Source organism: Dasypus novemcinctus, chromosome 22 (assembly GCF_030445035.2).
Source record: "Dasypus novemcinctus isolate mDasNov1 chromosome 22, mDasNov1.1.hap2, whole genome shotgun sequence".
Lineage (NCBI taxonomy): Eukaryota > Metazoa > Chordata > Mammalia > Cingulata > Dasypodidae > Dasypus > Dasypus novemcinctus.
Window position 1 is genome coordinate 50,781,963 of NC_080694.1, and position 14,234 is coordinate 50,796,196.

At 40.4% G+C, this 14,234-nt stretch overlaps 1 protein-coding gene across 7 annotated transcripts in view; it reads left to right on the plus strand.

The window, feature by feature from the left end:
- Positions 1-14,234, plus strand: part of RNF144B (ring finger protein 144B) — a 220,906-nt gene that overhangs the window by 164,832 nt on the left and 41,840 nt on the right. For all 7 annotated transcript variants that reach the window (XM_058285295.2, XM_071210992.1, XM_071210993.1 and 4 more), the window contains one exon: positions 13,567-13,671. In XM_058285295.2, the coding sequence (XP_058141278.1) occupies positions 13,567-13,671 (105 nt within the window). The remainder of the gene's footprint in view (positions 1-13,566; positions 13,672-14,234) is intronic.

The following is a 14,234-nucleotide window of genomic DNA, read 5'->3' on the forward strand; positions in this document are numbered from 1 at the left end:
TAGCCTCGAATAAGTAAGCACATGGATTTGCTAAAAGAAAGGGAAAGACTGGCTCAAATTATGGCAATTAGAATGAAAAAAAAAAAAAAAGCACCACCTGTAAAGCCCCCTGATTTGTAGGAACTTACTTTTTAGGAAATGTCCAAAAAATAAACATTTTTGGAAGAATAAAACTCTTGGAGGAAAACCACGAAGTAGGGAATAATCTCATTTTGTTGCCCTCTAAACTGTTTAAGTAGAAAGATATTCTGACTTTGCTATGGAGTTATTGAATAAAATTATTTTATTTTATTTATTTATTTAAACATTTGTTTATTTATTTCTCTCCCCTCCCCCCCACCCCGGTTGTCTGTTCTCTGTGTCTATTTGCTGCACCTTGTTTCTTTGTCCGCTTCTGTTGTTGTCAACGGCACAGGAATCTGTGTCTCTTTTTTTGTTGAGTCAACTTGTTGTGTCAGCTCTCCGTGTGGGTGGCGCCATCCTTAGGCAGGCTGCACTTTCTTTCGTGCTGGGCGGCTCTCCTTACGGGGTGCACTTCTTGCACGTGGGGCTCCCCTACGAGGGGGACACCCCTGCGTGGCACGGCACTCCTTGTGCGCATCAACACTGCGCGTGGGCCAGCTCCACACGGGTCAAGGAGGCCCGGGGTTTGAACCGTGGACCTCCCATGTGGTAGACGGACGCCCTAACCACTGGGCCAAGTCTGTTTCCCCCTGAAAAAAATTATTTTAGATTAAATTAGAATAAAATAGGGCTCCTCATAAACAACTTTTCTATTTTTTTCAGAATCCATGTTTCTTAACTCTAATAGATTCTCAAAATGTAGCCATGAAGGAAGTCTGTTTGAGACTTAGGTCTATTCTAAACTGATAGTCCTCGTTCCTAACCATCATACAAGGTAGAGGAGCAACTGCCACTTGAGGAAACTGTAACAGCATCACTGTTGTACAACTTTTGGTTCATTGATGTGAGATGTTTTGTATGTTGGCTTTACAGGTTCTATCCCTTAGGGGAAAAATGTACTGTATCATGAGTTAGCTTCCTTCTCTCATTTACACAGTGTATATATACTTTTAATTCAAAAATTTAGATTGTAATGAATTAGTATTACTATCATTAGTTTTGATTAATAAGATTTTATTTTGCTGTAATATATTCAGATCCTATCGTTAGTAATTAGTATGATTTTTTAAAATTATAATTTATTAAAATACTAGTTCATGTACTATTTCTGATACTGGGATTTTATTTGAAAAATTACAGAGATGAGTCCTGCTTTAAGGAGCATAAAATCTGAGATTTGGTGAACGGTGTCTTTTTTTTTTTTTTTCTTTTTTGTTTTGAAATACCTCTGAAAGTTTTCCATGAACTTTTTCCAACCTAAAGCAAAAAGTGAATGAATTTTATAGTGACTATCCATAAACTGACCACCTCTTAGATTCATAAAGCATTAATTTTTTACTCTCCTTTATCACATATATCCATCTATTTAACCCACTATCTTTGCATGGTGTAGTGCTGACACTGTGAATTCTCTAGTAGACTGTAAGTACCCAGTGTGTTTGATTAGATTATATTGAATGGTTGCATTTTTAAGCAGATAACTTGCATAGCCCTAAATCATGTCTGGAGTGTCTTGACCCTTTATTAATTTGGGTTTTGTTCCTTTCTATCTTGCTGAGACTCTGCATGCACTCTGAGAGATTCAGAGGGGATAGCTGAGAATTCAGCTAGCTCTCCCTTTAGGTGTACCAGGAGAGGAAGTAAATTCAGTGGACCCTGCCTATGCTTAATCTGCCACGTGCATGCTCTCCCTGCCGGCGCGGGACCTGTCTCTTGGGGCCACGGTGCCAGCTGAGTATTAGCAGTTCTCAAGTCTAATCTTTCTTTGGAGGAAAGGGAAGGATTTGAACCTGACAGCCCTTCTTCTTTTCTTTCTCCTGGAACATTGGTTGCTTTTCGGGGTCTGATAGCACCTGGCAGATGGGTCTCTTTGGGACTAGTCTGAGAATTGCAGCCTCTCTCTGTTAAAAGGCAAAGCCCCTGAAAGGTCAGTAGAAGAGCTATTGAATTGCTCATGTTGGAGGCAGAGCTTTCTGATGCTGGTGCCTGTTCACGGTACTGATTGAAATGGTTTTCCAGTTTTGCCAACTTACGTGGGTGTTGTTGTGAGAACTGGACCAGGCCACAGCGTCTCCAGTGACTCCCTCTTCGGAGCTATTTCTGTCACTGGGTTTCTGAATTTAGATGTTTCATGATCACTTGAGATAAAGATAGAAGTGTTTGATCCCTCTTGCTTGGGAGAAACTCGAGGTACTTTTGATGGGGGCCCAAATTTAATCTCCCATATTGAATGACTGTTTTCAAACTTACAAGTTGGACCTGAGTACCCTTTTCCAGAGAAAGTAGCAGCAATATTTTGCATTAAAATATTGAAAGGCTCTCATTCGGCGCTTTAAATTTTGTACACATAATTTACCCAAAACTTGCTTTACTATATACCTCTTCAGCAACTGGCTATATGCATTTATTCTCTATATAGCAATATTGGTTAGAAAAGAATCCTACTTCCTCTGGAGCTCAGGGTGGTTCAACATTAATAAATGACTTAAAAGTCAGTGATGATAGACATAAAAGTATCTTCCCTGATTAAAATTGAAGATCTCAATTATGTATTCACCTAGTTCTTCTTGTACTTACTTGTACATTAAAATCACTTGGGTAGTTTAAAAATAGGGATGGCAGTTTAGCAAGGTTGCAGGGTACAAGATCAATATTCAAAAATCTATTGCATTTCTATATACTAGCAAGGAACAATGTAATAATGACACGAAAACATTCCATTTATTGTAGCATCAAATAGAACAAAGTGCTTAGGGATAAATTTAATGAAAGAAGTATAAAACTTAAACTGTGACAACTATAAAACAATGTTGATATAAATCAGAGAACTACTAAATTAATGGAAAAACATCTCATGTTCATGAATTGGAAGACTTACTATTGTTAAGATGGCAGTACTCCCCAAATGGATCTGCAGCTGCAATGCTATCCCCATCAGAATCCCAGCTGAGGGAGCAGTTATGCTCCTGTCTCCTGGGTTTGGTTCCTGGTACCTCCTGAAAACAAAAACAAAAACAAACAACGAGAAAAACAAACAAGAAAAACCAACTCAGGGAAGCCAATGTGGCTCAGTGGTCGAGCGCTCGTTTCCCATATACGATGTCCGGGTTCAATCCCTGGCCCCACTACCTAAAAAAAAAAAAAAAAAAATTCCCAGCTGGTCTCTTTGCAGAAATTGAATTGACAAACTGATCCTGAAATTCATCTGGAAATTCAAGGGACATAGCATAGCCAAAACAATCTTAAGAAGAACAAAGCTGGAGAACTCACATTTTCTGATTTCCAAATTTACTGAAAAGCTACAGTAATCAAGACCATGTAGTACTAGAATAAGAATAGATCAGTGGAATGGAATTGAAAGTCCAGACATGAAATTTCACATTTTTTGTTAGTTGATGGGGAAAAGAGTCTTTTTTAAAAATAAATCTTGCTTGGGCAATTAGATATCCATAATCAAAATGAAGTTGGACCCCTACCTCATACAGTAGACAAAAATTAATTCAAAAGGATCGTAGGCCTAAATATAAGAACTAAAACTTTGAAGAAAATACAGGAATAAATTTTTGTTGACTGTGGATTAAGCAAAACTTTAGATAAGAATGTAAGAAAATCTTAGAAAAGAACAAGTGACAAAATAAAAATAAATTGACCTTCATCAAAATTAAAAATTTTTTCTTCAAATGTAAACTATCAAGAAAAGGAAAAGACAATCTACAGAATAAGAGAAAATATTTCCAAATCATGTATCAGATAAGGGGCTTATATCTAGACTATATAAAGAACTCTTACAACTCAATAATAATGAAAGCCCAATTAAAATATGGCAAAGGATCTGAATAGACATTTTTTCAAAGAAAATATACAAATGGACAGTAAGCACAGGAGCAGATGCACATCATCATTAGCCATCAGAGAAAGGCAAATAAAAACCACAGGGGATACCAGTTCACACCCACTAGAATGGCTAGAATAAAAAAAGATAGGCAATAATAAATGTTGACAAGGATGTGAAAAATTTGGAACCCTCATATACTGCTGATGGGAATGTAAAATGGTTCAGCTGCCTTTGGAAAACAATCTGGCAGTTTCTCAAAAGGTTAAGCGTAGAATTACTATTGACCCAGCAGTTCCACTTTTAGGTGGATAGCCAAGAGAAATGAAAACATACCCATGTGAAAACATATACACAAATGTTCATAGGAGTATTCATAATAACAAAAAATAAAAACAACCCAAATGTCCATCAGTTAATGAAGAGATACATAAACTGTGCATACCCATACAATGGAATATTATTCAACTGTAAATTGGAATGAAGTTCTGATACATGCTCCAACATCAATGAACCTTGAAAAAAAAATGCTAAGGGAAAGAAGCCAGTCACAAAGGACCACATGTTGTATGTTTCAGTTTATATGAAATGTCCAGAATAAGCAGGTCCATAGAGACAGAAGGGAGATGGTGGTTGCCTCCGGTTGGTAGGGAGAGGGTTTAGGGGAAATGCATAGCGAATACTAGTAGGTACAGGGTTCCTTTGGGGGTTGATAGAATTTTCTAAAATGATTGCATACCTCTGTGAAGAAACTAAAAACCACTGACTTGTCTGCTTTGAATGGGTGAATTATATGATATGTCGATTATACCGCAACACAATTTTTATATACAAAAAATTACTGTTGATTGGGTCCTTCTCTCAGAGAGTCTGGCCTGGAACAGGGCCTGGGAATTGGACTTTATAACATCTCTCCAGGTGATTGTCTTGTACAGCCAATATAGAGAATCTTTATCCTAGATCTTGCTACTCAAAGTGTGATCTTTATGCCAGTAGCATCAGCAAGATCTGGGAGTTTATACAGAATGCAGAACCATAGGCACCACCCCAGATCTACTGAAACAGATCTGCATTTTTAGCAGTGATCCAACTTCACATCTGAAAAGCATTGCCATACACAGTATAGTTAGACAGGTGAGTGCTACCTTTGATGTTAGTTACTGTTCTGTTTTTGCGTCCCCTCACCCCACCTACCCAGGGCTCCCCTGTAAGCCTGCCCTTCCCAAATAGTGTTCACTAGTTTCCAGCATTTTAGATCTAGAAAAACATATCTGTCTTATATTGCTATTTCTCAGGTCCCTGCCCTCTGCTAAGGAACCACTAGCCGATTTAACTAAACTATATCAGCATATTTTCTTACTATAATTACTTGTGGATGGTGATAGGAACTTGCTTAGAGGCAAAGTTTTAAGAAATCAAAAGTTTGAAATTTATGGTTGGGGAAAGTGTGATTTGGAAGGGTACATAATCATGTACACTATTTAACCCCAATCATAGTAAGTGCTAGAAAGGAGAAATAAAGAAAGAGTACTTATAATTATGAGGAGGTTTCGAGCATTTGTGAGAATGTATCAGACTGAGATTTTTCAAAAAGCTCCTTCTGTCTGTAAGGTGGAGAATTAATTAGAAAGAGGCAACAATAGATGCAGGACAACCAGTGAATGGGCTAAGGCAAGAGGTAGTGGCAGTTGGGTCTAGGGTGGTGGCCAAAGAGGCAGTCTTAAGCAATATTTAGGAAATGGGATTGATAGGACTTTTTCCAAAAAAACAGAACCAACAGAATATATGTGTGTACATGTGAATAGTAAGAGATTTATTGTAAGAATTCGCTCATGCAAATGTGGGGATTGGCTGGTCTGAATTTGGTGGGGCAGGCTACAAGGATTGGGTAATTGATGGTGCCATTTACTGAGATGGCGAAGCCTGAGGGTGTGGGAAGCAGGTTTGATAGTATGTTGGGGAAGGTGGAATCAAGATTTCTGTTGCAAGATATTTTAGGGCTCTGTGCCCCCATAGAAGCTTTGAACAACTAGCAAAAATGGGCAGACACGTCTTTTCTCAAAGTTCCAAAGAATATTTAAATGACTACAGTAACAGGGCAAGTGCTGAATCAAGAGAATGGCCACTTAGAAGTGGTAGGATCTCAAGGTACCCTGGCTGGCCCCTCCACCGCCCCTTGCTGGCTTGGCACAGAGTCAGCTCATGCTCGGTGCAGGTCCCTGGTCCCAATTCCAGAGGGAGCAGAGTAACCCTTGTGCACATACTGGGAGCAGGTACATCTGGACTAGTCTGTCTGGTGCTGGCCTGAGGAACTCATTGTCCCAGAATTAGAATCCAAAAAAAAGTGGTCCTAAGAGAATAGGTGCAACATGGGGGCATTTTGAGGACATTGGAATTGTCCTGCATGACATTGCAATGATGGGTACAGACCATCATATACTTTGTCAAAACCTATAAAATTGTGCAGGGCAAAGTGTAAAACATAATATAAACCATAGTTCTTGGTTAGTACAATGCTTCAATATGTGTTCATCAATTATAACGAATGTACCACACTAATGAAAGATGTTGTTAATGGGGGAAAGAGTGGGGGAGGGGTAAAAGAGAATTCCCCTATATTTTTGATATAGCATTTATGTAATCTAAAGCTTCTTTAAAAATAAAAATAAAATTAAAAAATTTTAAAAAGTTGCCCTAAATATGTTCAAAGAGTTAAAGGAAAATATGGGCAAAGAACTAAGGGAAATCAGGAAAGCGACAGATGAGCATAAAGAGAATAGCAGCAAGAGAATTAAAAAATTCCCTAGAGTGTTCAACAGCAGATTGGAACTGGCAGTTAAAAAAATCAATGAACTTGAAGATAAGATGGTTGAAATCACCCAATCTGGAATGAAGGAAGAAGAATGAAGAACAGTGAACAAAGCCTGAGGAACTGTGGTACACCATCAAGCATAACGTATGCATTGCGAGAGGCCCTGAGGAGAAGAGAAAAGAGAGAAGCAGAGAGAGTGTTGAAAAAATACTGCCTGAAAACTTCCCAAATTGAACAGAAGACATGAATATACAAGGCATGAATATATAAGATGATTAACAAACTCCAAACAAGATAAATTCAAATAGACCTTTACTGCACCATGATATAATCAAACTGTCAAATGCCAAAGATAAAGAAAAATTAAGAATTCTGAAAGCTGCAAGGGAAAAACAACATGCTACATACAAGGGAACCTCAATAAGATTAAATGGTGAATCAGAAACCATGGAGGCAAAAAGGCAGTGGAAAGAGATATATTTTAAAGTGCTGAAAGCAAAAAATTGCCAATCAGGAATTCTATATCCAGCAAAATGGTCTTTCACAAATGAGGGAAGGATTAAGACCTTCCCAGATAAACAAAAGCTGAGGGGCTTTGTCACCACCATACTGGCCCTACAAGAGATGCTAAAGGGAGTTCTGCAGGTAGAAAGGAAAGGACACTAGACAAATGAATGAAGCCACATGAAGAAACAAAAATCTCCAGTAAAGATAATCACATGGGCAAATATAAATACACTACTATTGTAACTCCACTTTTTTACTTCCTATATCATCTAAAAGGCAAATGCATAAAATGTAAAGTTATATCAGTGGTTTTGGACTCATAATGTATAAATATGTAATTGGTGACGAACTACATAAAAGTAGGGAAATGAAGGGGTTTAGGCACATAGTTTTTGTATGTTTTTGAAGTTAAGTTGCTATCAAATCAAAGAAGGTTGTTTCAGATATGAGATGTTAAATTAAGCTTCATGGTATATCAGAGAATATGCAAAGTCATAGAGAAAGAAGGTAGAGTACAGGTTACCAGGCAGAGGGAGACAGAGGCAATGGAGAATTAATGCAAAATGATTGCAGTCTTTCTGTTAGGGGTGAAGGGAAAGTTCTAGGAAAGGATGGCTGTGAGAGTACTGCAACATTGTGGATGTGATTAATCCTACTGAATGGTATGCTTGGGGATTGGAATGAGAATGTTATGTTGTATATATGTTCCCACAATTAAGAAAAAGAAAGCGCAACTAATGAGATAACTAAAGAGATACTGACAATCAAATGTGATACATAATTGTTCTAAGAATGGAAGAGAAGAGGCTTGAAAAGGCATAACTGGGACATAAGAAAAAAATTGAAATATAGGATATAAACTTTATACCAATGTTACATTTCTTGAACCTGGTAACTGCACTTAATGTGATGCCATAAGTGAATATCCTTGTTTGTAGCAAGGGTTCGTGTATTCAAGGATTATGATGTGTCTAACCTGCTTTCAAGTTTTCAGAGAATAGAAAGACAGAATGATGTGGCAAGAGTGGCAAAATGTTAAAATTGGCACGTCTCAGTGTCTGGAAAGATGGGGGTCTGTATGGGGTTTATGTTATTTTTGAAGCTGTCTTCTGAATTTGAAAGTATTTTAAAATAAACAGTTAATTTTTTAAGAAAAGCTCCATCAAGACCGGTTAAGTTTGACATAGTTATGAGACAGCTGGCAAAGATGTCTAACAGGCATTTATTGGATGTAGAGGGGGAGGAGACAGGGTGTCAAGGATGACTCGCAGTGTCTGGGTTTACCGCTGGGAGGATGGACTTGCCTTTCATGGAGATAGAAGAGTCAGGACAAGGACTGGATTTGGAAGGGAGGATCGTGAATTCAGTTTCCTGTTTAAGGTTGGGGTTCCCGTGAGCCATCTCAGGGTAGGTCTATCAAGTAGCCAGTTTGAAGTACAGATTTGAAGCTCATGGGAAAGGCTTGGCCTGGATGCATAAACTGCAGATTCACTGACATATCGACTGGGGTTCAGCCAGGAAAGCAGAAATCACTCTGGGTCTTTTAAAAAGGAAGTTTAATATAGGTGATTGGCTACAATGATGGAAGACTGAGAAGTCAAAGAGAGCAGTGAAGCACCTGGATGTTAGCAGTGATGGGAAGCCACTACTACACCTGGAAAGAGTCCATTGTCCATCATCATAGGCTCTCAAGGTTGGAAGAGACAGGAAAAGTCATCTGGTCTACCAGGTTAAACCCCCAGTGGGTCTTTGACACTTGTGGAGTGGTTTTGAGGAACAATTCTTGTTAGATATGACACTGCATGACTTAAAAAAAGTCCTCCTGTTTTCTTCAAACAAATTAAGTAAAATGTTGTTCAAAAGCAAAAGTATTTCTTTCTCTCTAGGATCATCTGGATTTTTGAAATGTTCTCTTTGAGACATTTCCCTCAGAATTTAGTCACTGTTATGAAAATTGCATATTTAGGTATCTTTTTAATGCTATGTTTAAATGGAATGTAATTGTAAAATGTTATATTATGGTATTTCACTTTCCTTCTCTCTCTCTGTTCCTGTCTTTAGGTATAAGCTAGATGCTACTTTCTCTGAGAATTGTTAACCATCTATCTATGTTTGGTGTGTACAACATGCATGGGGATTGATGGGAATGTTTTCAGATCTTTTGTGCTTTAGCCAGCGGTATTGAAGAACAGGGGGAGGGCTTGAAATTAAATTTTTTAGTGGAAGTTCATGGAAGGCACATAATGAACCTGAAGTACTTGAAAATTCAATAAGAAGTTATAATTAGGACCGGTTGTTTTCCCAGTTGCCTTTGAATAGAAATGTATACCTGTAATGAAGGGCTGCCAATGTGTGTGCTGTAACATCACTTAGCAGTGCACACTTAAGAATCTGTATGTTCAACCAGTGTTTCTTAGAATGAAAAACAGAGGGTGTATATACTCAAACTCTCTAGTTAATGTATACTGCTCTACTTATCTACCCAAATTGTGTGCCACATAGCATTGGGGCCAGGAAAGTGTGGGAAGCTTCACAATCCATTAGATTTATCAATTGAGGTTTGACTATATCAAAGAGCATTACTTTAGAAATGGAAAAAACATGCAGACTCTTGGAGAGACTTATGATTTCAACTTTGCAGATTTACAGTATAAGTGGAGATGAAATTTTTTTGCCTATAAAGACTCACAGTCTCTTTAGTTCGTATTAACTCTAAACTTTTCTGTAGACCCGAATTCCAAGGAGACGCTCAAACAGAGGCATGTGGAATGTTCTGTCTACACAACTCCCACCCTAAGTGGCTTAACTGGTTCCCTGCAGGAAGTGGGCAAAAAGGGCTACTCTCAGAAGGCCACGGATTAACATTTCCGGACTAAGTCGTTGATAAAAATTCTAAGATCAGGTGAAGTGGAGTAAAGATATGACCTAATGCTCTGCAGTTTGAGAATTAATAAAGGGCTTCTTTATAAAAAATTTCAGATGTATGTGTGTAAGAGTTCAAAACCTTCGTGAGGTAACCCAAACAGGTATGTTTAATCCCATTTAAAAAAAAACAAAACAAAAGGGAAAGAGCCTGGATCAGAGGTTAAGTAATTTCTCCTACTGTCACCTGACAGAGTCGAGCTGGCGGTAGAACTCAGATACTGGGATTCTAAATTCACCGCACTGCCCATTTGTTTCCCTCAAGCCTAGAGACCCTACCTTTTCAGAGTCGTCTTTCTGGTGGTAACACTGGAACCAGAAAGAAGGCTGACAAGTCCTCCAGAGTGGAGCGGGGTGGACTGGCCCTCACACTGTTTATTCCTTTCGCCCTTGCTATGCCACTCCTTTTCATGAACCTCTTGTACTATCCTCACGTTTCTCTTGCCAGCCACACTGCTTCTTCCCCGTTCCCTCATTGCTGTTCTTTTCTCCCTGGTACCGCTCCTGGATTGGAGCCAATGCCTGCTGCAGCACGTCTTAGAGCAAGTGACTGGTCACCCATCTTTTGAACAAGAAAGTGATAATGTAAATGTCTGTATTGAGGTCAAGCATCAGGGAAGAGTGACTTAAGAGGGCCCCTATTCCCAAATATCCTTACCCTGCACCCCCCTGTTCATGCTAAATCATGAGCATTTTCCCAGGTCTTTAAATAGCATTTGAAAACATCTTTAATGAATCTGCAGCATTCCATTTCTGAATTTTGTATGATTTAAGTGTTCTTCTATTTTAAGTTATTTTCTACTGTTTGTTGTGATGCACATCCTGGAAAAACTTGACTCCTGGGAGAAGGGAATTGCTAGCTACTTGAAGAGATGCAAATCTGGTTTACATGGTTTGTCCTAGTCATTGATATATCAGTATATTGCAACAGTCCTTTCAATCAGATAAATACATGCTTATTTTCCTGAAGCAATGCCATAGTGATATTATTTTCAGATCGGGAAGATGAAAAAAGGTGATCAGGGAAAGGAATAGATCTCACACTTATGTCATCAGTACTCTGATTATAGACTTTATTTACTGGTTTAAACCTTTATAAAAAGGCTGATGCAACAGCAGTATTTTTTGTTGTTGAGGTATTGGGGATTGAATCCAGGACCTTGTACGTGGGAAGCAGGTGCTCAACTGCTGAGCTACATCCACTCCCCAGTGAGAGTTGTTTTTTTCCATTTGTTTTGTTTTTAGGAGGTACTGGGGATTAAACCTGGGGCCTCGTATATGGGAAGCAGGTGCTCAACCACTCAAGCTACATCCGCTCTCCATCAGCAGTATTTTTTTGTTAGATTCTTTTTTCTTCTCCTCCCTCCCTCCACCCTGCTGCTTTTTGCTGTCTGTGTCCACTCACTGTGTGATCTTCTGTATCTATTTCTTTTGGACTTCTCTTATTTTCTCCTCTGGGATTCAATCCTGGGGATCTCTGATGTGGAGAGAGGTTCCCTGTCAGCTGTGCCACCTCAGTTCCTGGTTTCTACTGTGCTTCACCTTGACTCTCCCCTTTGTCTCTCTTTTGTTGTGTCATCATCTTGCGGTGTGACTTGCTTGCACAGGTACTGGTTCACTGTGTGGGCATTCAGCTTGCTGCACGGGCACTGGCTCACCACGTGGGCGCTTGTGCGGGCACTCAGCTCACTGTGCAGGCACTCGGCTCTTTGCATGGGCACGCTTTCTCCTCTTCTTTTTCACCAGCAGGCCCCAGGAATTGAACCCGGGTCCTCCCATATGGTCAGCGGAGACCCTATCACTTGAGCCACATCCACTTCCCAGCAGTATTTTTACTCTAGCAGTTTGATACATGAACTTATCCACTGAAAAATATGAACCCAATTGTAAATAATGATTACTCTGTAAGAGTCATTACTTTTGTGATGAGTTAATATATTTCTGGTGGGGTATACTTATATTTGGGCTAAACTTTTCTGCATCAGGCATACAGAAAAGAGCCTACCAATTATCAGTGGAAATTGAGGAGCCAGCTTCTGTGTGTCTTAGAATTTTTTTTTAAGATTTATTTAATTTTATTTATTTCTCTCCCCTTCCTGTCCCCCGCTCCCTACCCCAGTTTTCTGTTCTCTGTTCTGTTTGCTGCATCCTCTTTGTCTGCTTCTATTGTTGTCAGCAGCACAGGAATCTGTGTTTCTTTGTGTTGCATCATCTTGTTGTGTCAGCTCTCTGTGTGTGCGGCACCATTCCTGGGCAGGCTGCACTTTCTTTCGCACTGGGTGGCTCTCCTTACGGGGCGCACTCCCCGCGTGTGGGGCTCCCCTACGTGGGGGACACCCCTGCGTGGCAGGGCACTCCTTGCGCGCATCAGCACTGCACATGGGCCAGCTGCACACGGGTCACGGAGGCCCGGGGTTTGAACTGCGGACCTCCCATGTGGTAGACGGACGCCCCAACCACTGGGCCAAGTCCGCCGCCTGTCTTAGAATTTTGTCTGCTGGAACTGCTGCCTTCAGTTTTCCTGTGGGACTTGGGGGTGGGCTGGGAGGGAGACGCTGTCTGTTCCTTACCCACCTTCTAAGTCAGGCTGTCGATCCACAAGCTGCTGAAGACCCAGGCGGGACCCGCAATGAGTAAACACAGTCTGTCGTTGGTGTCCTCCTCCTTCTCTCTGGGTTCTTTTTTTCTATCCAATTTCTTCTTTCACCAGGTGACCATTGCCTTTTTTCTACTCAACCCTCCTCCTCATGGCACCCGCAAAGGCCCCTGTTTTGGGGAAGGTCTCGTTCTCCCAACTTGTCTTTGCTGTCCCCAGTCAACAGACAGTCGCCCGATCTTCCCGGTTTGACTTGATCTTTTCCAGGAGCATTTGCCTTTTAAGAGCGTTCCTAGAGAAGACATGATAGAATATGTCACCGCCGTAATCTTACTTCTGCTTGGCCAGCCAGGGTGAGGGTCCCAGAATTCTATTTTATTTCCAGACACACTCTGAAGGGGATGACCAGTGGGTAAAAATGGAACTGGGAAGTCACCTAAGTTTTTGGCTGATGTTTACAAAAGGGCCTTTGCCTTTAGTGCAAAAGAGGGTTTCTTCTTTTCCCAGTCTATGGTGGAGGAAATTTTAGCAGGCAGGAATTTGACTTGTTGGCTTGAATAAACTCAGGAGGAAATCATATACATAGCTAATCCTCTGTGACTGTCTTCTTTCCAAAGAGGTGGCTTTGGTATTCACTCTTGTGATACTTTATGTTTCCTGAGCTCAGGACTGTTGGTTAAGGAAGCAGAGGCAGCCGTGGTTCTGGTATGTTACGAGCCTTTGTGCTCCTGAACTGTGGTGGTAATCATCTGTCCTTTTCTTCTTTCCATCTAGTGCCTGAAACAGTACATGCAGTTGGCAATCCGAGAAGGATGTGGGTCTCCCATCACCTGCCCTGACATGGTGTGCCTAAACCACGGGACCCTGCAGGAGGAGGAGGTATGGAGAAACGCTACCCTCCACCTTCCCTTCCTCCCCGTTGACTCCGCACGTGCCTGCCAACCAGGAGTCCGAGACAAAATACAGAGGTTAACGTGTTTAAGGGAGTATTTTATTGCCGCTTACCTTTGGTACATCTCTACCTCTTGATACAGATGGTTAAAGCTGTTATCTGCCTTGGTTCTGTTTATAAATGCTCTCTCAATGTGGAAGGAGCTCTAGAATCGGTGACCATGCTTGAAATCAAATTTACCAAAGGTGAGGTTTGGAGGCTGAATGGTGAGGGGTGATCTTTAATGTTTTTAAGTGATTCATGGATGAAAAGAAATTAAAGTGAGGAAAAATTAGGTTAGCTACAGAGAACACTGCTGATCTATGCACCTTTAAAATGGTTTTTAAGGGGAGCAGATATAGCTCAAGTGGTAGAGCACTTGCTTCCCATGTGCAAGGTCCTGGGTTCAATCCCCAGTACCGCCTAAAAACAAACAAATGGAAAAACCAACTGGGGAACAGATATAGCTCACGTAGTTGAGTACCTGTTTCCCATACAGGAGGTCCCTGGT